The sequence below is a fragment of the Hemiscyllium ocellatum genome, chromosome 7 (genome assembly GCF_020745735.1).
Source record: "Hemiscyllium ocellatum isolate sHemOce1 chromosome 7, sHemOce1.pat.X.cur, whole genome shotgun sequence".
NCBI lineage: Eukaryota > Metazoa > Chordata > Chondrichthyes > Orectolobiformes > Hemiscylliidae > Hemiscyllium > Hemiscyllium ocellatum.
The window spans coordinates 23,427,808-23,454,888 of NC_083407.1; the positions used below are offsets into that span (position 1 = coordinate 23,427,808).

Here is a 27,081-nt window from a genome sequence, read left to right on the forward strand (position 1 = left end):
CCACATTTCCACCACATCCTTCCCTGACAGCCTATGCTCCCAACTTATGCTCCTCAAATCCTGTCTTACAGCATCGTAATTTCCCTTCCCCCAATTATAAAATCTACCCTGTTGTGCGCACCTATCTCTCTCCATAACCAAGGTGAAAGTCACAGAATTGTGGTCACCATCACCAAAATGTTCACCCACTAACAAGCCCATCACTTGTCCCGGTTCATTACCGAGTACCAAATCCAATATGGCCTCCCCTCTGATTGGACAATCTACATACTGAGTTAGAAAAGCTTCCTGGACACACTGCACAAACACTGCCCCATCCAATCTACTTGATCTAAAGAGCTTCCAATCAATATTTGGGAAGTTGAAGTCGCCCATGACTACGACCCTGTGGCTTCTGCACCTTTCCAAAATCTGTTTCCCAATCTGTTTCTCCACATCTCTGCTGCTATTGGGGGGCCTATAGTAAACACCCAACAAGGTGACTGCACCTTTCCTATTTCTGACTTCAGCCCATACTACCTCCAAAGGCAGATCCTCTTCAAACTTCCTTTCTGCAGCCGTTATACCATTTCTAATTAGCAATGCCACCCCCCCCTCCTTTTTTACCACCCTCCCTAATCTTACTGAAACATCTGTAACCAGGAACCTTCAACAACCATTCCTGTCCCTCATCTATCCACGTTTCCGTGTTAGCCACAACATCGTAGTCCCAGGTACCGATCCACGCCTTAAGTTCACCCACCTTATTTCTGATACTCCTTGCGTTGAAGTATATGCACTTGAGCCCATCTCAGATGTTGTGAAACTTGAAAGGGTTCAGAAAAGATTTACAAGGATGTTGCCAGGGTTGGAAGATTTGAGCTATCGGGAGAGGCTGAACAAGCTGGGGCTATTTTCCCTGCAGTGTCGGAGGCTGAGGGGTGACCTTATTGAGGTTTACAAAATCTCTTCCCTAGGGTCGGGAGTCCAGAACTAGAGGGCATAGGTTTAGGGTGAGAGGGGAAAGACATAAAAGACACCTAAGGGGCAACTTTTTCACGCAGAGGATAGTACGTGTATGGAATGAGCTGCCAGTGGAAGTAGTGGGAGCTGGCTGGTACAATTGCAACATTTAAGAGGCATTTGGATGGGTATATGAATAGGAAGAGTTTGGAGGGATATGGGCCGGGTGCTAGCAAGTGGGACTAGATTGGTTTGAGATATCTGGTCAGCATGGATGAGCTGGACCGAAGGATCTGTTTCCATGCTGTACATCTCTATCACTCTAACTAAAAGAAAACAGATAGTTAGGAGGAGGTGGGCTTTTTCAGGATCATAACCTGAAATAAGTGGAGAGCCATAGGGATCATCGGTGGAACCATATTAATTTACAACATATATTAATGGCTTGCATGAGGAAAATGAATGTAATTTAGCCAGGATTATGAATGACACAAAACTAGATTAGAAGGCCACAGAAGAATTCTGCAGAGGGATATGTACAGGTTTCATGAGTGGCAGATCATGAGGTGGGAAAAAAAGAGAGAGTATGCGCTTTGGCAGGAAGAATAAAAAAAAGAGATGAATGTTATATGAATTAAGAAAAAATGCAAAAAGCTACAATTCAAAATGATTTGGTAATCCTTGTGCCTGAATCATAACAAGCTGGCAAACAAGTTGGGACGGCAATAATGAATGCAAATGGAATGTTGGCCTTGCTTTCAAAAGGAATGGAACAGAGCAAAAATAGGGAAGTCTTGCTAAAGCCATACAATGCACTCGACAGACACACCTGGAATACCATGAAGAGTATAATACACTTATCTAAGGAAAGATTTACTGGAGGCAAATCAAGAGTAGGTTCAATAAATTAATCCCAGGTATGGTAGCACAAACAAAGTGGGAGGAGTAGGCCTTCCAAGCCTGTTCCACTTTCGATATCATGGGAATCAAGGGTTTGAGTTATAAGGAGAGGTTAGATAGGCTGGGATTTCTTCCATTGGAACACAGGAGGTTGAGAGGTAACTTTATAGAAATTTATAAAATCATGAGGGGCATAGATACGGCGAATAACAAAGGTGTTTTCTCTAGGGTGGGGGTGTTCAAAACTATGGATTTTTTTTAAGTTGAGAGGAGAAAGATTTAAAAAGGGACGTCAGTGGCAATATTTTTCACACAGAGTGGTTCGTGTGTGGAATGAACTGCCACAGGAAGTACAAGATGCAGATACAGTTACAACATTTAAATGACATTTTGACAGCTACATGAATAGGAAAAGGTTCAGAGAGACATGGGCTAACTGCAGCTAGGCGGGACTAGTTTAGTTTGGGAAATGAGTTTAGTTTAGATGAGTTGGACCAAAGGGTTATTTTCGTGCTGTATGACTCTACGACTCAAATTTGACATAGCATTCAAGTTCTAACTCACTTCAGAAACTGGCAGCTAATTTGGTTGTTCCCAGGTTGCATAGTGCAACGCTTACTCCAGTCCACCCACTGGACCAAAAAGCAGATGTATTGTGCCCATTTTGAAAAGTCAGGTTTGTGGAGCTGGGATTTCCTCCTCGCTGATCAGAGAACCAGGGTCCCAGAGTGTATTCCTTCTCTTCTCCATCTCTTTATCTAATTTGTACGGTTTTGAGCTAAAATCAAAGTGCTCATGAATCTAAGCATATCGGACAGCATCTTGAGACAAAGACGTGGGAAGTTACCTTTATTTCTTTCCCCAAAGAGGAGTCAGATTAGACTTGAAACATTACCTTTAAATCTGTATCGGGATCCCGTGATTTTCAGGATCTGTAGTACTTTGCCCTTATCGCATTGTAAGTTTTTGAATCCTGTCTGCTGATGCAAGTATTTCACACTCTGCACACAATTCTTTTAGGTTTTTGGAAGAAATTTAACCTCCAGTACAGTGTCCAGAAGAATAGACAAATTATCCATCTGCAGCCTTAAACTGCCTTGTGACAGGAAGCGGCTGCTGCCTGAACTGCTGTGCTCTTCCAGCACCACTAATCCAGAATCTGGTTTCCAGCATCTGCAGTCATTGTTTTTACCTTGTGACAGGAAGCATCAGGACCTTTACATGAAAGCAGTTGGACCATCAAACCCAGCCTGAATGCTGCGAAGTTACCAACCACAACAAAAGTTTCCCTGAATAGCTCCTTAATTTTAATGGACTCTAATCTGCTTAATCTAACCTTCCCCAAACTATAATCTCTCTATTCGTGTGCAGAATTCCAAGTATTTTATTACTTTACCTTCATTTGGTTCCAACAATAACAACTCTCTGCTGAGTAAAACCTCAAGAAAACCTTTCTGACTGTGTTCTCTATCATCATAGCACACATACATGAACACTTGCAGTATTGGCAAGTATATTTGTTTCAACCACAAAAGTTTGTCTCGGTCAAATGAGCAGAGAAGAAAGAAAGAAGCCTAATCAAGAAATTGGCGCCTTGGATCTTAATCTTAGAAGTTAGTCAAAAAGTAATAGTTTGGACACATCCAACAAAACATTACAGTTCCTAGTACATCTCTTATGAATAATGAGAAGTGGCACCAATATTTAAATACTTTTGAGCTATTCACAATGGTAAATCAGCCTTCAGGACTGATTGCACTTCAGTCCCATATTTCGAATTCCTGGACATGTACCTTAATCTCAGACAGAGACAACATTCTAAAACAGAAGATAAATTTAAACTAAGTAGTGAATAAAGTGATCAATACTGTGGACAATCAAAATTCAATTCTTCCATGATTGGATTTTAACAGGCTAATAGTAAAGATATCAAACGTATTTTACATCCATTACTGCGAAGTTACATAATGAAAAACAACTTACTTTCGAGCTTCCAGTCTTGCTTCTGAATCTGCGTCATGGATCCCTTTCTTTATTGTTTCAGCCAAAAGTGTTACATGTCTAACAAAAGAGGATAATATTATTATAACAAGAGGCTCATCTCAAAACTAACATTTCATGTGCCCCACTTCATAAAGAAAATTATCATCCAGCATAAACCATCATTACATTTACGATCAGGCAGCATAACCCCTCCCAACTTCAGTTTCATCTCCCACAGCTTTTGAAAACAAAAAGAGGAAAATAAGCCTGAGAATACATTTTCAAAGGCTTTCCCTTGATTACTATGGAAACAGCATAGCTACCACATTCAATGATCTTGCCACTTGCGTTATTTAAACTTTTCAAATCTCCAAGTTGCCCACTAGTCTGAAGAATATATTTTTCAATAATCTATTTGTCTGACCATAAGTACTTACAATTCTAATCATGACCAATGACTCTACAATTTAGTTCTGTTCAGGTATAATTTGCTTTGCCGTATGATGCAATTCAAAAGGTTGCTTCCATTTTAAGATATACTTAGTTGCAACCAAAAAAAAAGTTACACCCTACTTCACAGAAAAGCCCCTTGACTATTTACTTACTTTTCTAGTGAGTGTGTTTGCCATTCCAGAAGCAGCCGATCCAAAAATTCAAATGAACGCCTGTTCAAAAAAAGTTTAATTTTGCAAATAAAAATATTCTTGAGTGTAATATTCATTGCCTAAGTATTACAAATAAATACATATTCATCTTTTATATCTGTTGCATTTCAAAACTCAAAATGTTTATCATAGATTATGCCTCATAAGGTTGGTTATAGCCTGAGAATGAGTAGGAGTATCTCACAGTGAGTCACGGAGTATCTCACACATTTGCTATAATTGTATAACTTATGAGCATTTATTATTTAAATCCATTTACAGGCATCAAGTCATGCAGCATGGCAACAAACCTTTCAGTCCAACAAGTCTATGCTGACCATGTTCCCAAACTAAACCAGTCCCACTTGCCTGCAATTGGCCCATACACTTCCAAACTTTTCCTATTCAGTACTTATCCAAATTTCTTTTATATGTTGTAACTGTACATGTCCAAACATTTCCTCTGGCAGTTAATTTCTCTCTCACACACACAAAAAAGTTGTCCCTCGGTATTCTTCAAAAAACGTCTTTAAAACTTTCTCCTCTCACCTTAAAAATATGTCCCCTAGTTTTGAACTCCTCCACTCTTGGGAAAAGAGTCTTGCTATTCACCTTCGCTGCCCCTCATGATCTTATAAGGTCACCACTTAACATCCTAAACCACAGTGAAAATTATCCCAATCTACCCAGCCTATTTTTAATAATTCAAACCCCATAATATCAGCTAAAATGCAAAGGACTACATTTATCAATGTTACATTTCACTGCTTATGGAGAAACGTAGTTTATTACTGATGTTGTATTCTGCAAGTTCCAGTGAAAAAGTATGAATTTTTAATAAATAAATAAAGCAAGGCTTCCATTTACAGAGCACCTGTTATGGTCAGGGATGCCTCACCATGCTGTGATAAATGCCAAATAAACTAGCAAGTTTTAAGAAGATTTGAAACTTAGTTTGAGGCTCTGGATATAGGTTTACTTGCTGAGCTGGAAGGATCGTTTTCAGTCATTTTGTCGCCATATGAGGTAACATCTTCAGTCTGAAGTCAATTGGGACAAGACATCCAACCCTGGACAAGCCAAACAGTGACACGCACAAGAATTCCGAGAAGCATGGCATTCCAACTGGAACTCTTACCAACAAACACATTGAGTTGGATCCCATTTACCACCCCCGAGGAAAAAACAGGAAATGATATTGCCATAGGAAATGACGTCACCAAAGGAAATGACATCACTGATCCAAACAGACAAATAGAAAGCAGGCTACACCATCAGTGCTTCATTCAGAGGCTCACTGAAGATGTTACGAGTATGGTGACGAAATGTCTGAAAACAAACCTTCCAAGTCAGTGAGCAAATCTACATCGAGAACCAAATAATCTGTTTCGGAATGCTGTTAAAAGGACAAATATTGTCAAAAATATTGTGTCTTTGCATACAGCTCGGAGTGAGAGCTTAGTTAGGATACTATATGTTCCTTTGGTCTCCTCACATACTGAAAGATAGGGAAGGGTACAAAGGAGACCCTAAACTGATTTCCAGGGTGGAATATCTTTGATGAAAGTTGAGGAGGGTTACAGAGGAAATATTCATATTTATTTTTTCCATGATTAATCTGCAATTTGAAATCAATTTTCTGCTTCTTCCAAGTATGGGATCTTTCCTGTATCTCTTTTTATGCTTTATAATTGTAGTGTGACATAGTTATGTTTGAATCTGTACCTGAAATCTGAAAATATTTTTGCTGCTTTAAACATCTCTGGGGGAAGAGGGTGAATGCTATTGACACATCAGAAGAGTGAAATTATTATGCATATGATGTAACATCCACATAATAAAGTCAACACTATTTTAATCTCAGTATCAGCCTTCCCTTCAGTGACATCCTGAATTAAGTAGCTAGTTTTACAATAGTATGAACTGTCATGAAATCCTTCCATAAAATGAAATTCAGCTCAGTGAAACAATTTGATCTAATTCATTATTTTAGTACTTAGGGTAATCAAATTGTAAAAGTCAAAATTTGAAAGTGGGGTGGGAAATGTTTTCATGTTTAAATATTTGAAATAATACTAATTGAAAGTGAAAAATTCCATATTCATAGTTAGAAGATAAAACAAATTGACATAAGAAATGTCTCACACAGTTAAGTATCCCATGACAACACTGGCAACAAGAAGACTCAACAAAATGTCTACAGTACCAAGTTTCTCCATGAAGGCAACAAAGATATGTTCTGCATTAGATACTTACAAATTATTTTCTACAATGTACACCATTGCCCTGACAAAAACCATCAGTTGTACTACTTGAATAATGAAGACTTGAAAGTGAATTAAATATTTTCTGAATGGTGTTTATGATTCCAAATCTAATATCATCATAAGATGAAGTACACAAGGGAAAACATTACTGTTAATGCAAATTTAAACAGATATATAAATACAAAATTGGAACTCTTTATTTGTTTTTAAACTTTAGTTTTTATTAGAAGTTTGACCATATGAAATTTAAGGTTTAACAATGAATTAGCCAAGGGAAAGCACTTCAATCCCATTTATTTGTTTAATTCTAATAAGAATTAACTTCAGGAATTGATCAACTTCTTCACATTGAAAAAGCAAATACCTAATTATCAGAATCAGATAGCATTTGGATCTTCAAACTTCTAACAAATTCTAAACTGATAAATTTAACTTCTCAATTAAGAGCATAACTTATCCAGGAAGGCTGTGGATCCTTACTCAACATAATGACCACCATCCAAAGATAGGCCCGACATCATGTGATCTGAACTCTCTGCTTGGAAATATATATCTTCCTGTTGTACTGGAGATTATCCCCTTCATAAATATCATACTCACGTCAGTGTTTGAGGTCCCATTTTATTATTTTTCTTGGGATTAGTAAGTAATACAATTCCTCTTTCTTTCACTCGTGAAAACCCTGCAACTATCTTCTTAATTATGACTAATGAAATATTCCTGAATGTTAAAAATTATTTAAAATTTTGTTACAACCAAAGAGATTTTTTCCTTTAGGAAAAGACCCAATCCTCCTCTTCTACCTGGTCTTAGTCTGCAAATGTTCTTCAAATTGAACAACTGAATATGTAACACAACCCAAAAAAAAATTGATCTCTGCCCAAAACAGGGAGGAATACAGCCAAGCAGCCAGAGAAGCTACCAAATCTAGGCTGGGATTTGACTTGCATAAAATGGTCAACCATCAGATAGTCCAAGGAACTCTCTGATCACAGATTGATCAATTCTGTTCGACTCCAATGCCAAGGTGATCTGTGGGTAGATTTTGACAGAGATAGACACGTAAAGCAGAGTTGATCAAGACTGGGAACAGCAGCTGCTTGAAGGATTATTTCAAGGCAGAATGATGACGTGGCTATCCAAGACCTGAAACAACTGTGCAATGAAGAAGCCTCTACCTACTCTGCATAACTGCAGTAAATAAAGATTTAAATTTGCAAGGTAGCTCATGTCTAAATAGCCAGTTGATCTGAGCCCTTGAAGGTGGCCTGAACTGGCACTGAGAAGAATGGGACACAAGAACACAACCCACACTGAATTCTGGTTGAAACTATGCTGGATTTTCCACCTCATCAGTACCACACAAACACAGTTATGTAACACAAATTGAAGCTTACCTCCGTACTGCCACAGACTTCGATGCACAATTGCTTGAAATGATAGGTATTAATCGATGGAAGTGTGTATGCTGAAAAAGATTTTCTAAGATTAGACTCAATACATAGCAAGTATTATTACAATTATCCAGTGATTACTGGGAGACGGATATTCATGTTAAATCTCGGCTGAGCCTTACTTTTCCTTATCAAAATGGTTCCCTTTTTAAATTCTAAAGCATTAAAGCTACTGTATACAATGTAATGACAGTGCACGAACTGAAGATTTATAACTACTGAATAGACTTGCAGCTGCATTATAAAGAACTCTTATGCATTCAACTTCCATTCTGGTCTAAACAAGTTACTCAGGTAAATAATTACTCGTTTGAGTTACAATAATAAAAGATTAAGTTTGACTGCAAATTACATTCTCAGTTCACAATTAATCTGCAAGCTATAGGACCCCACCATCAGGTTTAAACAGTAGAAGGCAGCAGCCAGCACGTAGGGTGGCACGGTGGCACACTGGTTAGCACTGCTGCCTCACAGCACCAGACACCCGGCTTCAATTCCCGCCTCAGGCAACTGTCTGTGTGGAGTTTACACATTCTCCTCGTGTCTGCTTGGGTTTCCTCCGGGTGCTCCGGTTTCTTCCCACAGTCCAAAAATGTGCAGGTTAGGTGAATTGGCCATGCTAAATTGCCTGTAGTGTTAGGTGAAGGGGTAAATGTAGGGGAATGGGTGTGGGTGCATTGCTCTTCGGAGGGTCAACGTGGACTTGTTGGGCCGAAGGGCCTGTTTCCACTACTGTAAGTAATCTAATCTATCTGCAGTAATCTAATCCATAGGCAACACACACAGTTGCCCCAAATTGTCCAATTAATGCTCAAAGGGTCGGCTCAGAGTACAGTTCAGGATACCAAGTAAGTTCTCAAAGTTCGAAAGCCTTAAAGAGTCCCTCTAGTTTAAAAGCAACAATGGGATGTAATAACAAGTAAGGTCAAAGGCACCTCAAAACAGGGGCAGGCTCTCAAATATTTTGAAAAAAATGAAAAAACCTTAAGAACTGGGTCACGATTGTGGAGACTTGGGATGACGAGTCACATCACATCACATAACAGCCATGACATGCTGCTTTCAAATCCAGATTTAAGAGCAGATTGGAAATGCCTCTAACCTGACGAGAAACACCGATCCCAAAGTCCGGCCAACCGGGGTGTCTAAACCACACTCACTACCTCCTGGGAATCATACATATATACAGCATGAAAACAGATCCTTCGATCCAACCCTTCCATGTTGACCAGATATCCCACCGTAATCTAGTCCAACCTGTCAGCACCCGGCCCATATCCCTCCAAACCCTTCCTATTCATATACCCATCCAAATGCCTCTTAAATGTTGCAATTGTACCACCCTTGGCTTAAAATAGACCTATGAGACAACTTTTTCATATCATTCCCCTCTCACCCTAAACCTATGCCTTCTAGTTCTGGGCTTCCCCATCCCAGGGAAAAGACTTTGCCTATTTACCCTATCCATGCCCCTCATAATTTTGTAAACCCTATAAGGTCACCCCCTCAGCCTCCGATGCTCCAGGGAAAACAGCCCCAGCCTGTTTAGCCTCTCCCTATAGTTCAAATCCATCAACCCTGGCAACATCTTTCTAAATCTTTTCTGAACCCTTTCAAGTTTCACATCATCTTTCCAATAGGAAGGAAACCAGAATTGCACCCAATATTCCAACAGTGTCCTGTACAGCTGCAACATGACCTCCCAACTCCTGTAATCTGACCAATAAGGGAAAGCATACCAAACACCTTCTTCACGATCCTATCTACCTGCACTCCAAGGTCTCTTTGTTCAGCAACACTCCCTAGGACCTTACCATTAAGTGTATAAGTCTTGCTAAGATTCCCAAAATGCAGCACCTTGTATTTATCAGAATTAAACGCCATCTGCCACTTCTCAGCCCAATGGCTCATCTGATCAAGATCCTGTTGAAATTTGAGGTAACCTCCTTCGCTGTCCAATTTTGGTGTCATCTGCAAACTTACTAACTACACCTTTTATGCTCACATCCAAATCATTTATATAAATGACGAAACGTAGTGGACCCAGCACCAATCCTTTTGGCATTCCACTGGTCACAGGCCTCCAGTCTGAAAAACAACCCTCCACCACCATCCTCTGTCTTCTACCTTTGAGCCAGCTCCAGAGCTGACTGGAAAATTCCAGTGAGCCTTCGACAATAGATCTTAACAGGCCCTAAAAGCAGCTCAAGTGGGTGAGTCGCCCTCCCAACATCACCCACATCCATTTTGCTTTTCAGAAAATGGAATAAAGAGCCCACAGGTGGAATAGAGAAATCCACTGCCAGCATGAAGTTCCACGTTCACACATTTGTGTTCCTCCTCCTAACAGAAGCTAAAAATCCAAGCTGAGTGAAGGTATTTGAAAGCCTTTACTTCAAATGTGTGCCCAGATCTACATAATCCTCACCTACTTTCTATCTTTTACGTGTTTTACCACCAGTCCATTTTTAGCAATAAAAAACTACTCAAGGCATTATTAAAAAACAATTAATAATAAACATAAGTTTAAGATGGAATTAGATTAATTTGCTTGCTTAACCAGAATTCAAGATTCTGGGTATGGGTAGGAACGTGGAATTTAGAACACAAACAAATCAGACCCAAAGTGCTGAATGGCCTATTTCTGTTCCTTTTAGTAAATATGACTAGCATATAACTGCAACCCACATCTTCACGCATGAGCAGCACATTTTATATTAAACCTGTCTTATGCTCATCAGTTACAAATGGAGGATTTAGGAGTAGGACATTTGGCCATGCAAGCCTGCTCTGCCATGTGACATCATCACTGCTGATCTGCTTGTAGTGTCAACTCCACCTCATTTGTCTCTTTCTTTCCATGCCACTCCCCTCTTCCAACAAAAAACATCCATTCTTGAACCCCTTTCATAAGAATACGACAATACTTAAATTTGGCCCAGCTGATCATATTGTTCACTTGTCTTTGCGATTATTAATCTTTTGCGAATTATGGCTTCCCATCTCATTGTAAATATCAGTTTGACCCAAATCTCCTACTCCTTAATTATATCTCTTTTGCTCTCCCCACCCCCATTGAGTTCATTAACTTCATTGATAGAATACGATTCCTATGAGGTCAAATCAGTCTCCAAAAAACCTAGCCAACTTGCCATTCTCATGTTGAAAACTTTCCCTCTTTCAACATGATTATTTGAAATCTTTAATAAATTGGTCAACTGAGGGGCATACTACAGCCAAGTCTAATTCAGTTTTTTCTTTTAGCATCCGCATACTCTAACAGATTTTTCCACAATGAAAGAATGTGGAGCACAGCTGTTGCTGAACTTGGGAGACAAAGGTATGGTATCACAAAATCAAGTGACTAGAGTTTAGAACTTTAGTCTGCTGCTCACTTTTATTAAATAATTCAGATATCAAAGGAGCAATGGGACACTTATATTTTACTTAATTCAGTTTAGCAGATTAATATTTGAGTTACACAATGTCAAAACAAAGCAATTAGCACTGAGCAACTTTAAATAATTTAGCAAAAATTTCAATAGCTCCTAATTGGATTGCTAAAAATATGCTACCTGCTAGGTAACATTGATAAAGAACTGGACTTTACTTCAAAGCTGCTTATGCATTTATCCAAATGGCTAAAACAACCAGACATTTGATAAATACAGCTGTTTTTCTCATTAGCAGCTTTGATAGGTGATCAGTTTAAAACAAATTAACCAGAGGAAGATTATCGTAAGAGTGGTGACTGAGCAATTACAATAGCAAAAGCATCCAAAATACAAAAATTTATGGGTACATTTCATAACAGCACCATTACAAATAAAATACCTGCCTTGTATGCAGAGATGTAGTTTCAAAAGAAACGGAAAACCAACACAAACATTCAAATAAAACTTTCCAGTGTAGTTTGATGTTGCAAGAAATTGAATTTTACTTCTAAAATCGATTTGGGACAAATTAGTATTTGCATGAAAATAACATTTTACTTGTTGGGAACACAGACAACCCTGAAATTGTACATTCTTCAAAGAGGGAAAAAAATATAAGTGATACAAACAGAGGTGCATATTTTGTGTACTTACTCGAATAATTAATCTTATAGCTGCTATACCAGATGTAGCTATGATTTTGGCACTATTAGGTACAAGATTGAACAATGTTGGCATAATAGCTTCCGCACCATGATCAAAACGGTTTCCCAAAACAGATGAGAGATGCCTAGAGAGAGAGGTAGATACATAGGCTTTCAGCTCAAGCATCGAGTATCTAGCTATAGATCTCCAATGATGAATAAAATTGAATAAAACACAATACACCATTGAAAATGTTTGTTTTAAAATCTGTTATGCAGATGCTAGAAATCTGAAGTACAGAATGCTGCAGAAACTCAGCATTCCTGGCAGCATCTGCGGAGTGAAACAGAGTTAATGTTGAGTCTGGTGTTACTCTTCTTCAGAACTGAACAGGAAGATGAATTATATTGGACTTGAACTCTGTTTTTCTCCAAACAGATATTGCCAGACTCACTGAGATTCACCAGCATTCTCTGCACTTGTTTTAAAATAAAGTTATTTAATACCATTGTTTCACAAGGAGATCTGAAATTATGTCACTCAATTTTGAAGATATTGTTCATTAAAGAGGCTGTACTATTCATTTTTATACATTGTACATGTCTTTATGTCTCTTTGACTATGATTATTCTGATTACGCTTTTAACCTAAAAACACAATCTAAGCTATTCAACAGGCACATAGCAAATGGGAGTCAGAAGAATTGTGCTTCTTCAAATAATGCCATAAGATCTTTTACACTGATTTGGAGAGACAGGCAGTCCAATGGCTCCTGGATTAGTGGTGCTGGAAGAGCACAGCAGTACAGGCAGCATCCGAGGAGCAGTAAAATCAACATTTCATCAGGAATAAAGGCAGAGAGCCTGAAGGGTGGAGTGATAAGCTAGAGGAGCGTGGGGGTGGGAAGAAAGTAGCAGAGTACAATGGGTGAGTGGGGAGGGGATGAAGGTGATAGGTCAGGGGCGGGGGGAGGGTGGAGTGGATAGGTGGAAAAGAAGATAGGCAGGTAGGACAAGTCATGGGGACAGTGCTGAGCTGGAAGTTTGGAACTAGGCTGAGGTGGGGCAAGGGGAAATGAGGAAACTGTTGAAGTCCACATTGATGCCCTGGGGTTGAAGTGTTCCGAGGCGGAAGATGAGGCGTTCTTCCTCCAGGCGTCTGGTGGTGAGGGAGTGGCAGTGAAGGAGGCCCAGGACCTTCATGTGCTCGGCAGAGTGGGAGGGGGAGTTGAAATGTTGGGCCACAGGGTGGTGTGGTTGATTGGTGCAGGTGTCCCGGAGATGTTCCCTAAAGCGCTCTGCTAGAAGGCGTCCAATCTCCCCAATATAGAGGAGACCGCATCGGGTGCAACGGATACAATAAATGATATTAGTGCATGTGCAGGTAAAACTTTGATGGATGTGGAAGGCTCCTTTAGGGCCTTGGATAGAGGTGAGGGAGGTGGTGTGGGCACAGGTTTTGCAATTCCTGCGGTGGCAGGGGAAGGTGCCAGGATTGGAGGGTGGGTTGTAGGGGGGCGTGGACCTGACCAGGTAGTCACAGAGGGAACGGTCTTTGCGGAAGGTGGAAACAAGTGGAGAGGGAAATATATCCCTGGTGGTGGGGTCTGTTTGGAGGTGGAGGAAACGTCGGCGGATGATTTGGTTTATGCGAAGGTTGGTAGGGTGGAAGGTGAGTATCAGGGGCGTTCTGTCCTTTTTGCGGTTGGAGGGGTGGGGTCTGAGGGTGGAGGTGCGGGCTGTGAACGAGATGCGTTGGAGGGCATCTTTAACCACGTGGGAAGGGAAATTGTGGTCTCTTAAGAAGGAGGCCATCTGGTGTGTTCTGTGATGGAATTGGTCCTTCTGGGAACAAATACGGCGGAGGCAGAGGAATTGGGAAATACAGGATGGCACTTTTGTAATAGGTAGGGTGGGAAGAGGTGTAATCCAGGTAGCTGTGGGAGTCAGTGGGTTTGTTAAAAATGTCAGTGTCAAGTCGGTCATCATTAATGGAGATGGAGAGGTCCAGGAAGGGGAAGGAGGTGTCAGAGATGGTCCAGGTAAATTCAAGGTCAGGGTGGAATGTGTTGGACACCTCCCTCCCCTACTCCATTAATGACGACCGACTTGACACTGACATTTTTAACAAACTCACCGACTCCCCCTGGTGCTCACCTTCCACCCTACCAACCTTCGCATAAACCAAATCATCCGCTGACATTTCCGCCACCTCCAAAAAGACCCTACCACCAGGGATATATTTCCCTCCCCACCCCTTTCCGCCTTCCGCAAAGACCGTTCCCTCTGTGACTACCTGGTCAGGTCCACGCCCCCCTACAACCCACCCTTCAATCCTGGCACCTTCCCCTGCCACCCAAGGAACTGCAAGATCTGCGCCCACACCTCCTCTCTGACCTTCATCCAAGGCCCTAAAGGAGCCTTCCACATCCATCAAAGTTTTACCTGCACATGCACTAATATCATTTATTGTATGCGCTGCTCCCGACGGTCTCCTCTATATTGGGAGAGTGCTTTAGGGAACCTCTCCGGGACACCCACACCTATCAACCACACCGCCGTGGCCCAACATTTCAACTCCCCCTCCCACTCTGCTGAGGACATGGAGGTCCTGGGCCTCCTTCACCGCCGCTCCCTCACCACCAGACACCTGGAGGAAGAACGCCTCATCTTCCCCCTCAGAACACTTCAACCCCAGGGCATCAATGTGGACTTCAACAGTTTCCTCATTTCCCCTTCCCCCACCTCAGCCTAGTTCCAAACTTCCAGCTCAGCACTGTCCCCATGACTTGTCCTACCTGCCTATCTTCTTTTCCACCTATCCACTCCAGCCTCAACCCGCCCGGACCTATCACCTTCATCCCCTCCCCCACTCACCTATTGTACTCTATGCTACTTTCTTCCCACTCCCACCCTCCTCTAGCTTATCTCTCCACCCTTCAGGCTCTCTGCCTTTATTCCTGAAGGGCTTTTGCCCGAAACGTCGATTTTACTGCTCCTCGGATGCTGCCTGTAATGCTGCGCCCTTCCACCACCACTAATCCAGAATGTGGTTTCCAGCATCTGCAGTCATTGTTTTTACCTTGTCCATTGGCTTGCACAGTTGTTGCATTAGTGTCACTTCTCATCAAAATAAGGCTTGAACTATTGACTTTTTGAGGCTGATGCATCTACTTACACAGGAGATGAAGCAAGATGCCCCAGTTTAAAAAAAAAGCCTTCATTAAACTTTCTATATGGGAAAAATCCCACCCTAAGTGTCCCTAGCAATTTCCAAACTTCAACATTGCAATGAATCATGAGCAGTGCCCAGAAGTAGAAGGATGTCAATCCCCACAAGATGCAACAGCATACTTTTGGCTTATGTGAAGCATAGTACAAACAATTTCCTTCTAGGAATATCAAGAGAATGGGAGGTCAGCAACTTGGTCAAAATTGGGTCAAGGGAGGAGATGATGATTCCCCTCCATGATGTAACCATGGGGATAGATGAGAGGCAGAATCACAGACAGTTGAATGGACAGGGCTTTTCCTCAGTCAAAGAGTTAATCCTAACAAGACAGTACCAGCTAAACTTGGGGTTTCTACTCTAGCACCATGGCAAATGAGAACAAAAAGATTCAGCAGTTAGGAATTGGAAAATGCCACTGCAATTGAGCTGGGATTACAATAAGGGAGCATTCCTTTGAGGGGCACAGGCTGACCAAAGTTGTGCAGGAAATGAGTGCTGAGGATACAAAACAAGATCGAGACCACAGGAATAAAAAGGTCTCAAACAGAGCCCAAAATAACAGGCAGAGATCTTTAAGTGAAGAGGTGAATAATTAATTATGATGTTAGAAAGCAAACGAAACATAAGGTGGAGAAATAAATTATGGCATTTCACGAAATACAAAACCTGAGGGAACATCAGGATGTGGCAAGAAAAATCTGAATAAGAATGATTTACAAGTGTAATAAACCAATGTTTACCTGGTTTGCATAAACCAAATCCCAAAATGAATTTATAAAAAATGTATTTTGAGCAACTAAAGTTCTGATTACAAAATTAACAACCATAACTTTGCCAATTAACAGTAAAGTTTGATCATGTTCATTTCATTACTTACCCCAATGTTATACAAGCTTCCCGTACAACTTGAGATCGTAGATCTTTTGCTGATAACTTAAATGCTCCATCTAAAAGTCGCAGATTTTGGAAGAAACATTCATATTCTGCCGCTCCACTTAGCATTAAAGACCTAATTTTTTTAAGCTGTCAACAAAAAAAAGTTGATTTATGTAAGTTATCAGTACATGAGAAAGAAAAAGTTAGCAGAAGAAAACTTGGAATGCATGAGGTTCACTTCACCCTTTGTTTTGGTTAAGCTTTCCATGAGTGTACAATTATTATTAACCATCCAGGACTCCCCTATCCAAAAGAATCTCAAAAAGAATCTTGTTACACAACTGGAAGCCAAATGTTAAGTAATTTATTAACACCCATCTATCCTCCATGCAAGCCCAGTTTCTCCCTTGACAGGGAATTAGAAGTGAAGGATGAAATGTTTTTAATCTCCCAGTTTGGTGTGGACAAATATGTCAATCTAATTGGCTGTTTATGTGTTTGGTGACATATCTGCTATGGCATTCAAGAGATTCCTTCAACATGACATGGATTAGACTGCTGGTCAGGAAGACAAAAAAACCATTGCACAGAGAATGATAGGTTTTGTGGTTAGCTTTCTTCAACATCAGCATGAGAATGTCATTGCTTGACTACTGAGTGCAAAATTTAACCCAAGGTTTTCATTTGGAATGAAAGGCGAGTGCAAACAACAGCATGGAAAACGAAAATCTTCATTTTCATTTGTGTCAAAGTAAGAGCTGAATTTTTTCCTGATGGTATTTCATATTAGTATGCACAATTGTCAAGACATAAAGGAATTTTTTTATCAATCATTATAGAAGTAGAGACATACACAGCACAGAAACAGACCCTTCGGTCCACCTCTTCCCTACCGATCAGACATCCCAACCCAATCTAGTCCCATTTGCCAGCATCAGGCCCATATCTCTCTAAACCCCTCCTATTCATATATCCATGCACATGGCTTTTAAATGTTGTAATGGTATCAGCCTTCATCACTTCTTCTGGCAGCACATTCCATACATGTATGAAAACATTATCCCTTTTAGGACCCTTTTAAATCTTTTCCCTCTCACCCTAAACCTATGCCCTCTAATTCTGGACTATCCTACCCAGAAGAAAACACCTTGTCCATCTACCCTATCCATGTCCCTCATAATTTTGTAAACCTCTAAGATCACCCCTCAGCCTTCAATGCTCTTGAGAAAATAGCCCCAGTTCATTCAGCCTTTCCTTATAGCTCAAACCCTCCAACCCTAGCAATATCCTTGTAAATCTTTTCTGAACCTTTTCAAGTTTCATAACATCCCTCCTAAGCAGGAAGATCAAAATTGCACACAGTATTCCAACAGTGGCCGAACCAATAACCTGTATAGGTGCAACACGTACTCCCATTTCCTATACTCAAGGCACTGACCAATAAAGATAAGTATACCAAACACCTTCTTCACTATCCTGTCTACCTGCGACTCCACTTTCAAGCAGCTATGAACCTGCACTCCAAGGTCTCTTTGTTCAGCAACACTCCCCAGGACCTCACCTTTAAGTGTAAAAGTCCGGCCCTAACTTGATTTTCCAAAATGCAGCACCTCACATTTACCTAAGTTGAACTCTGCAGCCCATTTGTCCATCTTTTCAAGATCCTGTTGCACTCGAAGGTAACCTTCTTCACTGTACACTCCACCTCCAATTGTGGTGTCATCTGCAAACTTACTAACTATACCTCCTATCTTCACACTCAAATCATTTGTATAAATGATGAAAAGCAGTGGACCCAGCACCAACCTTTGTGGCACACTGCTGCTCAGATGCCTCCAGTTTGAAAAGCAACCCCCTACTACCACCCTCTGTCTTCTATCTTCAAGCTAGTTATGCATCCAAATGGCTAATTCTCCCTCTATTCTGTGATCTAACCTTGCTAACAAGGAATCTTGATGAACGCCTTACTGAAGTCCATATAGATCAGATCCACTGCTCTGCCATCAATCATCTTCAAAAAAACTCTAACAAGTTATTAAAAGCATTACTCAAGACCAATTTCACAGTAAAGATAACAGCCTTGAAAGATGAAAACAAACAACTGTGATTAAAATTGTTTTTTTTTAAAACCCTGAATACATTCAATACCAAAGAGAACATCAGATTTGAAGGCTCAAAACACTTACAGCAGCTACTCGCTGTTCCCAATCATGCTTATCATCAGATAAAACTTCTCTAATTTTGTTGATGGATTCTTCGAGGTCTCGGTTGGAAAAAATCTATAAGTGAAGTAAATAGAGGTCAGCTTATCCCATCAAATTTTGGGCATTAACAGAAAAATACATATTTCTTATTACATTATATTTAATTAGCAACAATAAACAAAATTAAGCTACTTTGCAGCAAAAACATGTGACAGAAATATATTTTTAAAATATTAGGCAGTAATTTATTACACTAGCGATCCAGAAACAATGTAGGTCAAAATTACTACTTCAACAGATGAATAAAGTATGCATTTAAGTTCTAGATTTTGTTTATGCAAACAATTTCAATTTGCTGGTAAATCTGCTCATTTACAAAAGATTAATATTGTGCAAAAGATCATGTCAAGCAGACTACAGTCACAGTCTTCCTACACTTATAGCTCCACATACCTGAATAGTGACACTGTAAGACACTGACACCGCAAGGGGGATACTCACTATTTAATCTTCCTGTGGAACTCACTATGTACAAGTTTCCTTGCTAACAACCACCGGCTTCTCCTGAACTCATCACCAGAGCACTTTCTAAAGCACACCCTCTCCAAAATGGGCTTTACTTATAAATATTTAATTCACTTTATGGATGGTGGCGTGTAGATTTAAAAAAGGAAAAAATAAAAATTCATTTAAAAAGTCATAGTACTCCTGGTGGTGGGAAAGTTACTCAGTTGTGCCTAGTAGCACTTCTGGGTATAGAGAAAAGAGAAAACAAATTTTTAAAAAAGCAGATCCTCGATGATTCTGGCAATTGGACCTCCTTTCTAGTTATTTGAAAAATCTTTTGCTGCATTTTTGGTTGCACTTCAGCCTGATCTTTGGGCATCAAGTGCAGAGGTGTGTGGGCAAATCTTAGGACCTCCTCGTGGATCTGCACCTAGACCCAGCCAGGATGGCTATAAACAGGTCCAGACAGTGGGTGAGGGTAATATCTCTTGACTGTCTGCCCCTGTTCCACAATTATGTACATGCCTGGGTGTCACTGGAGAGGGAGCACATTTTTTTTTCAATTCATTCATAGGATGTGGCCATCTCTGGTTAGGCCAGCATTTGTTCCCCATCAGGCACTTGACCAGACCAGGTAAGGATGGCAGTTTCCTTCCCTAAAAGGACATCAGTGTACCAGGTGGGTCTTTCTGATGATTGACAATCATGAGACTCTTCATTCCAGATTTCTTTTTGAATTCAAATTCTGCCATCTGCCATGGTGGTATTTGAACCTGGGTCTCTGGATTAATAGATCTGTGATAATATCACTAGGCCATCACCTCCCACAATACTCTCAATACTTTGAGAGAGATGTAGGTACCTGAGGAAAAGAGTGTTTTATTTCCCCCCTGTAACTCCATTTTGATTTAATCCCTTCATGCTTTCCCTACACCCTCAGCTCCCTCACTTTTGATGGCTCACATTGCCCATAATGGATTTTGCCCGTTAATATCTAATCAGCTACATGGGCGATTAGTGGTGGTGGTGGTTAACAGTTTAAAAGCCAAAAAAAAGTCACAGAAATATGGTGGTAGGCAAGTCATTCAGTTGTGTGTGATAGAGTTCTGAATAGAAGGGAAAAAGAATAAAGCAGACCCTCAGAGCTCTTGTGGCACAGTGGCAGTGTCCGTATTTTTTAAATCGGGAGTCCCAAGTTCAAGTTTCACTTGCTCCAGGGTGTGTCGTAACATCTCTAAACAGAGTGATTTTAAAATAAAAAGCAGACCCTTGATCGTGGTGTAGTGGTAATGTTCCTGCATCTAGACCAAGAGGCCTGATTTTAAGTCCAACTTAAATAGATAGCAACTCTAAGATTTGATAACAAAACAAAATAATGAAGCCCTTTGGTTTTTTTTTAAATAAAGCAGACCCAACTCCTTACGGTACAGTGGTAGTGACCCGACCAGGAGACCTGGGTTAAAAGTCCCATCTGCTCCATAAATACATCTCTGTATCGGTTGATCACAAAATATCTGAAGTGTGAGCAACAATATGCAGAAATATAAAGCAGACTCAGCTTCTTATGGTACAATTGTAGTGTCCATACTCCTAGACCAGGTGGTCTGAGTTCATGTCCCACATGCTCCAAAAGGTGTGTAATAACATCTCTGAAGAGGATGACTTAATAAAAAAGCAGACCCAATAGATCTGCAGAAAAGACCCTTTGATCTAACTTGTCCACGCTGACCAGGCATCCCAATCTGACTGAGTGCCTTTGGTAGCATTTGGCCCATATCCCACTAAACTCTTGCTATTCATATTCAACCAAATACATTTTGAATGTTGTAATTTTACCCTGTTTCCGTGTGTGCACCACACACGTCATTAAAAATCTACCCCACGGGTCCTTCTTAAATCTTTCCCAAGTCCTGTCATTTTGGATTTCCCCATCCTCGGAAAAGGACTTGGGCTATTCACCTATCCATGCCCCTCAGGATTTTCTCAATCTCTATTAAGGTCACCCCACAGCCTCTGGGGGAGAAAAAGCCCCAGCTATTCAGCCTCTCCCTTTAGCTCAAACCCTCCAGTTCCTGCAACATCCTTGTAAACCTTTTCTGCACCCTCTAAAGTTCAACAACATCCTTCCTATAGAATGGTGACCATAACTGTACACAGTATTCCAGAAGTGGCCTCACTAATGTTCCATATAGCCACAACATAACTCAATGCTCTGAGTTATGAAGGCAGACGTGCCAAATGCTTTCTTCACCACCCTGCCTACTTGCAACTCCAATTTCAAGAAGCTATGCACCTGCATCCCTACGTTTCTTTGTTTGGCAACACCCTCAGAGCCTTAACTGGATAAGCTTGGCTGGTTTGCCTTACCAAAAGGCAACACCTCACATTTATTTAAACTGTCAAAGGAACCTTGGCAAGTTGCTGCAGAGAACATTGCAAATGCTGCATACAACATAGCATTAGGAGCAAGTAGGTCATTTGACCCCTTTAGTCTGCTCTGCCATTTAATAATTTAGCTAATCTTAATATGGCTTCATCTACACATGATTGCCAACTTCAAGTAACCTCAAATTCCCTTTTAATCAAGAATTATCCATCTCTGCTTTAACATTATTCCATGACTGTGTTTCTATAACTAAACATATCCAGATAATTATTGTAAAAACCCATCTGGTTCACCAATGTCCCTCAGGAAAAGAAATCTGCCATCCAGCCTTGTCTGAGCCACATGTGACTCTAAAGTCAGAGCAATGTGGCTGACCTTATGCTGCCACTGGGTAATTAGTGATGGACAATAAATGCAGGTCTAGTGAGATAAACAAGTTATTTTAACAATTCCAATTATTAGTAAATTGTATCATCTTTGAACTGCTTCTAAAGCTTTTATTTTATTTCTTAAATAAGGAGATTAAAATTCTACACAGTACTTCAGATGTGGTCTCACCAACACAGCAAAACATTCCTACTTTCATATTTCATTCTCCTTGCACTTATCCACAATATTACCTTTGCCTTCTTAATCACTTGCTTTGGTAACATTACACACCAAGGTACCTTGAGGTTCTGGAATCTCTCTCCATTTAAATAATATGTTACACTGTTCCCACTGTGAACCAGTGGTGGAAGAGTGGAATGCTTAAGTTGGCAGATATAGTGCTGATTAAACATTTTGCTTCTTACCCGAGAGACAATGTTAAGCCTCTTCAGTACTGGCAGAGCTACACTAATCCGAGCAAATGGAAAGCACTCCATCACATTCCGGACTTGTAGTTTGCAAATGTAGGCATACTTTGTAGAGTTAGGTGGTGTCACTTCCAGCTTCTGGCCAGCTATTATGGCCACAGTATTTTTATAATCATGGTTTAGAGCATTTACGTTGTGAAGCTACATATAAAGCATAGGTAACAGAGAAGCCAAAGGTTTTCATTTTTCAACTATGGAATTTTCTAATTTTAAGGAAATCTGTATTAAATTGACTAAATGAATGGATTTTACTATTACTTGCGGTAGTAACATAAAGATGTAATAAAAGCTGACTTTTCACAATGGTAGTTGAAGGTCACATGTAAAGTAAGTTTCAACAAACTCAATAAATTGGAATAATCACAGTTTTTACTGCCATATGCTTTTATATGCTTTATGTTGTTCCTTCACATCTAATTCTTAGGTTTAGAGGTATAGTACTGTACTTGCAACCAAATGCACATTACAAAATAATCCAAGACAAACAGCAAACTTTCAAACTTGACATGGATCTAAATTTTGAGATTTCTAGTTCTCAAATAAAAGCGACATGGGCAACTAAAGTTAACACCAGAATCAGATTACCTGCACTGTTGGAACTTCCTCAAACGCACGGATAAAATCATCTTCATCGACAGCACCCGCACCGTCTTTGACTATTGAGGAATGAGAAGTAAATAATAAAGAACGGTTGAATAAAGAATACTTGGTTGATCTGTGAAGTTTGGGAAACAGTTGTTATTGTATAGGTACAGATAGAGTGGAACACATTCTCTGTTTATGGAACCAAAATGCTCTGGCAAAATCCTTGCATCCCAATTCTAACATATCCGATACAGGCTTTCCATTTTCATTTCCATTTCCTATATGAGCAGAAAGAATGCTACTTTGGTCCAATCAGCAACCAACTTGGTTATCTGTGAAACTCATTTCACATCAAGACACTTACAACCAACAGAGAATTAAACCATACCTGGTCTGGATTGAAACCTAGAACTAAATGCTGCCGTATCCGAGGTATTGAGCCACCCATTCGCCAGAATTATGAATCTGAAATATGTCAGGCATTGCTCTATTACAAACAGAAGGTACACTACGTATTAGCCGAGACCAGTAAGTTTACATGCCAATTGAAGCGGTTTTACCACAAAGAATGCTTTTACATCTTTAAATTTCTCCATAACTGAGGATATGATTATACAATACACCATCTAACAGATTTTTACCTCCCACTTTATTTATCGGCAGGGGGTTAAGAAAGATTATAGAAACTAATATTTACAAAACAAATCACCTCAATTTTGTATTTCTGTGATTTAACAACTCAATTTCACAAAAAAAACTGAAGTTGAATTGTTATGTTTCAGCCAATGTTACTATCAGACAAGTCAGATTCCAAAATGAAATCTCGCTTGATAATCATGTATTGTTTTGGCTTTAAGTTAACTTGGTGGCTTTCCACTGCAACATAAACACAAGGCTGCCAATTTAGTTTTAACTATAAAACATAAGTTTACTGCACAAAAGAAACAAAAATAAAATAAACCAAACTATTCATCTATAATTGTTTGAAAACGTTCAAAACAGGTGGCAAAATAATCCCATCTATTCCCCTACACCATCACATACAGTTACTCAAAAACAACTACGGTTTTTCAGTTCTGGACCGATGTGCAATGAAGTCTTTTTCTTTGGTTCACACAACTAAGATCTTAGACCTTCTCAGCTTTGAATAGCCAATATAAGTTTCTAGCTAAACACTGCTAGTATGGAAGGTTTCGCAAACAGCACCCTTCCACTGAGGTCATTTACTTTCTTAACTGCACTGAACAATCTCCTTTTCCTCTGAGAAATAAAACTTGCATCTGACATCAGAGCCCCTTCAAATTAAACCTAAAGGTTTTTAAACTACATTTAAAAAAAACAACTTGCTCATTGGAGACTCCGCTATGCCAATAGCTTAATATTTTGTTGAATATAAACAAACTTCCATTAACAACCCAGGAGTTCCATACTAGTTTAAAAATTACAGCTTCTCAAAAACTGATCTGGTTAATTCTTAAAACCATTCACCAAAAAAAACCCCAACATTCACATGCCACTTGTTTAGAATCCAAACTCATTTTAAGAAATGCTAAACAAAAAAAATGCTATACAGAAGGGAAGGGTGTTACATGGACTGTACTTAACACTAATAACAGACATAAAAAAAGGCATAAATATACAGCATTCAAAATTATAAATAACAAATCCATGTTTATTTTATTTGTTCCATTTCATCAAACTTTCAAAAAACAAATGATGGTGAGGGTGCTGTTTTACATATGGAGATTCCTATGTTGAAGGATTCTGGTGGCAGGAATTCAAATGTAGCAGTTTACTTCAACTGAATAGGCTAGGGAAGATAAGGGTCACAATCTTGAAGTGTGCATGATCAGAGCCAGGTTACATGTCATAAGATTGGTTCTTTCCCCCAAAGTTCAGTGGACACGTGGAACACAACTAATAATTCATTCAGTGAAGGCCATTATATGGAATTTCTCAAAGTGAGAGTTGGACCTGTGTCTCACTGAGACAGAGCTGATACAATATTTACCTTTTGTATACAATTTGACAACATTAATTAAGGCCAGTATGGTTCTTCAAGTTAAGCTTCAATTGGTGGGTTTCATAGAAATCTTCTAGCCGCCTACTGTCCGACTATAATTGCCTGTGTTCTATTTGGTTTTACATTTACCTTTGAAGTGACGAGGGTTTTGAAGGTTGTAAAGATCACACTGTCTTTTAACTCATTGCTCATCTTATTTAATGTGGGTCATTTAATCTTCTGGAAAATATCGTACCATGACTGGCAAAAATCTCTTGGCAGAGCAGATAAGGGCTGTTTGGCAGTGTCTGCTTGTAGTCGCGGTTACATTTGTTTAACGATTTAAATGTAAAAGTTTTTTTTACAAAAAGCGCGGAGCGGACCCGGAAGCTAGTGTAGCGCAAGCTTATCTAGGTAGGTTTTTTTCTTATAAAGGCGCGCAGGAGAGAAACCAGAGGCACGACAGAGGTAGTGCCTCCCACCCGCCCTCCTCCTCTCACCTAATAATAAGACCCGTTGTGATAAGAAGGTAAGTGCTTCATTTTGCTTGTTCTATTCTTTAGACCTAGTTTTTTTTAAAAGGTTACTTTTAGAGGGATGGCAGTGAAGGCAATGCAATGTTCCTCTTGCAACATGTTTGAGGTGAGGGATGCCATGGTCGTCCCTGCTGATTACACTTGAAGGAAGTGCACCCATCTCCAGCTCCTCCAAAACCATGTTAGGGAACTGGAGCTGGAGTTGGATGAACTTAGGATCATTGGGGAGGCAGAGGGGGTCATAGATCGGAGCTTTAGGGAAGTAGTAACTCCAAAGATTGCAGGCAGATGGATGACAGTGAGGGGGACTGGGAGGAAGCAGCCAGTGCAGGGATTCCCTGCGGCCATTCCTCTCAAGAACAAGTATACCGTTTTGGATACTTGTGGGTGGGACGACTTACCAGGGATAAACACAATGGGGTTCAGGCCTCTGGCACGGAGCCTATCCCCGTTGCTCAGAGGAAAGGGAGGAGAAGACCAGAGCAATAGTTATTGGGAACTCGATAGTTCGGGGCACAGATAGGCGGTTTTGTGGGGGATAGAGAGACTCACGATTGGTATGTTGCCTCCCAGGTGCAAGGGTACGTGACGTCTCTGATCGTATTTTCCGGGTCCTTAAGGAGGAGGGGGAGCAGCCCGAAGTTGTGGTCCACACTGGCACCAACGACATAGGTAGGAAAAGGGATGAGGATGTTTGGCAGGCTTTCAGAGAGCTAGGTTAGAAGCTCAGAGTTAGAACAAACAGAGTTGTTGTCTCTGGAATGTTACCCGTGCCACGTGATAAAGAGTCGAGGAATAAGGAGAGAGAACAGTTAAATGCTTGGCTACATGGATGGTGCAGGAGAGAGAGATTCCGGTATCTGGATAACTAGTGTTCTTTCTGGGGAAGGTGGGATCTCTAATAAACAGGATGGTCTACACCTGATCCTGAGGGGCACCAGTATCCTTGGGGGGAGGTTTGCTAGTGCTCTTTGAGGGGGGTTTAAACTAACTCTGCAGGGGCATGGGAACCTTGACTGTAGCTTTAGGGTGCAGGACCTGGAGTGTAGGGAGGTTAGGAACATGGCATCAATCTCGAAGGAGGGTGCCTGTAAACAGGAAAGTGGCTTGAAGTGTGTATACTTCAATGCGAGAAGTATACGAAATAAGGTAGATGAACTTGCAGTGTGGGTTGGTACCTGGGATTTCGATATTGTGGCTATTACAGAGACATGGGTAGAACAGGGACAGGATTAGCTGTTGCAGGTTCCAGGGTTTAAATGTTTTAGTAGGGTCAGAGGTGGGGGTAAAAGAGGGGGAGGTGTGGCATTGCTTGTCAAGGATAGTATTACAGCAGTGGAAAGGACGATGGATGAACACTCACCATCTGAGGTAGTTTGGGCTGAGGTTAGAAATAGGAAAGGTGAGGTCACCCTACTAGGAGTTTTCTACAGGCCTCCTAATAGTAGTAGAGACGTAGAAGAAAGGATTGCGAGGATGATTCATGAGAAGAGAGTGAAAGTAATAGGGTGGTTGTTATGGGGGAATTTAACTTTCCAGATATTGACAGGGAAAGCTATAGCTCGAGTACGTTAGATGGGTTAGTGTTTGTCCAATGTGTGCAGGAGGGTTTCCTGGCACAATATGTA

The 27,081-nt window shown here is 40.4% G+C and overlaps 1 protein-coding gene across 1 annotated transcript in view; it reads right to left on the reverse strand.

Annotated features, from left to right (window-relative positions):
* The window catches only part of clasp1a (cytoplasmic linker associated protein 1a), a 328,274-nt gene that overhangs the window by 148,661 nt on the left and 152,532 nt on the right, over positions 1–27,081 (reverse strand). The window contains exons 10-16 of the mRNA XM_060827050.1: positions 22,916–22,986; positions 18,563–18,655; positions 16,378–16,523; positions 12,279–12,414; positions 8,134–8,204; positions 4,431–4,490; positions 3,826–3,903 (exon numbers count right to left, since the gene is read on the reverse strand). Coding sequence (XP_060683033.1) covers positions 3,826–3,903; positions 4,431–4,490; positions 8,134–8,204; positions 12,279–12,414; positions 16,378–16,523; positions 18,563–18,655; positions 22,916–22,986 — 655 coding nt within the window. The remainder of the gene's footprint in view (positions 1–3,825; positions 3,904–4,430; positions 4,491–8,133; positions 8,205–12,278; positions 12,415–16,377; positions 16,524–18,562; positions 18,656–22,915; positions 22,987–27,081) is intronic.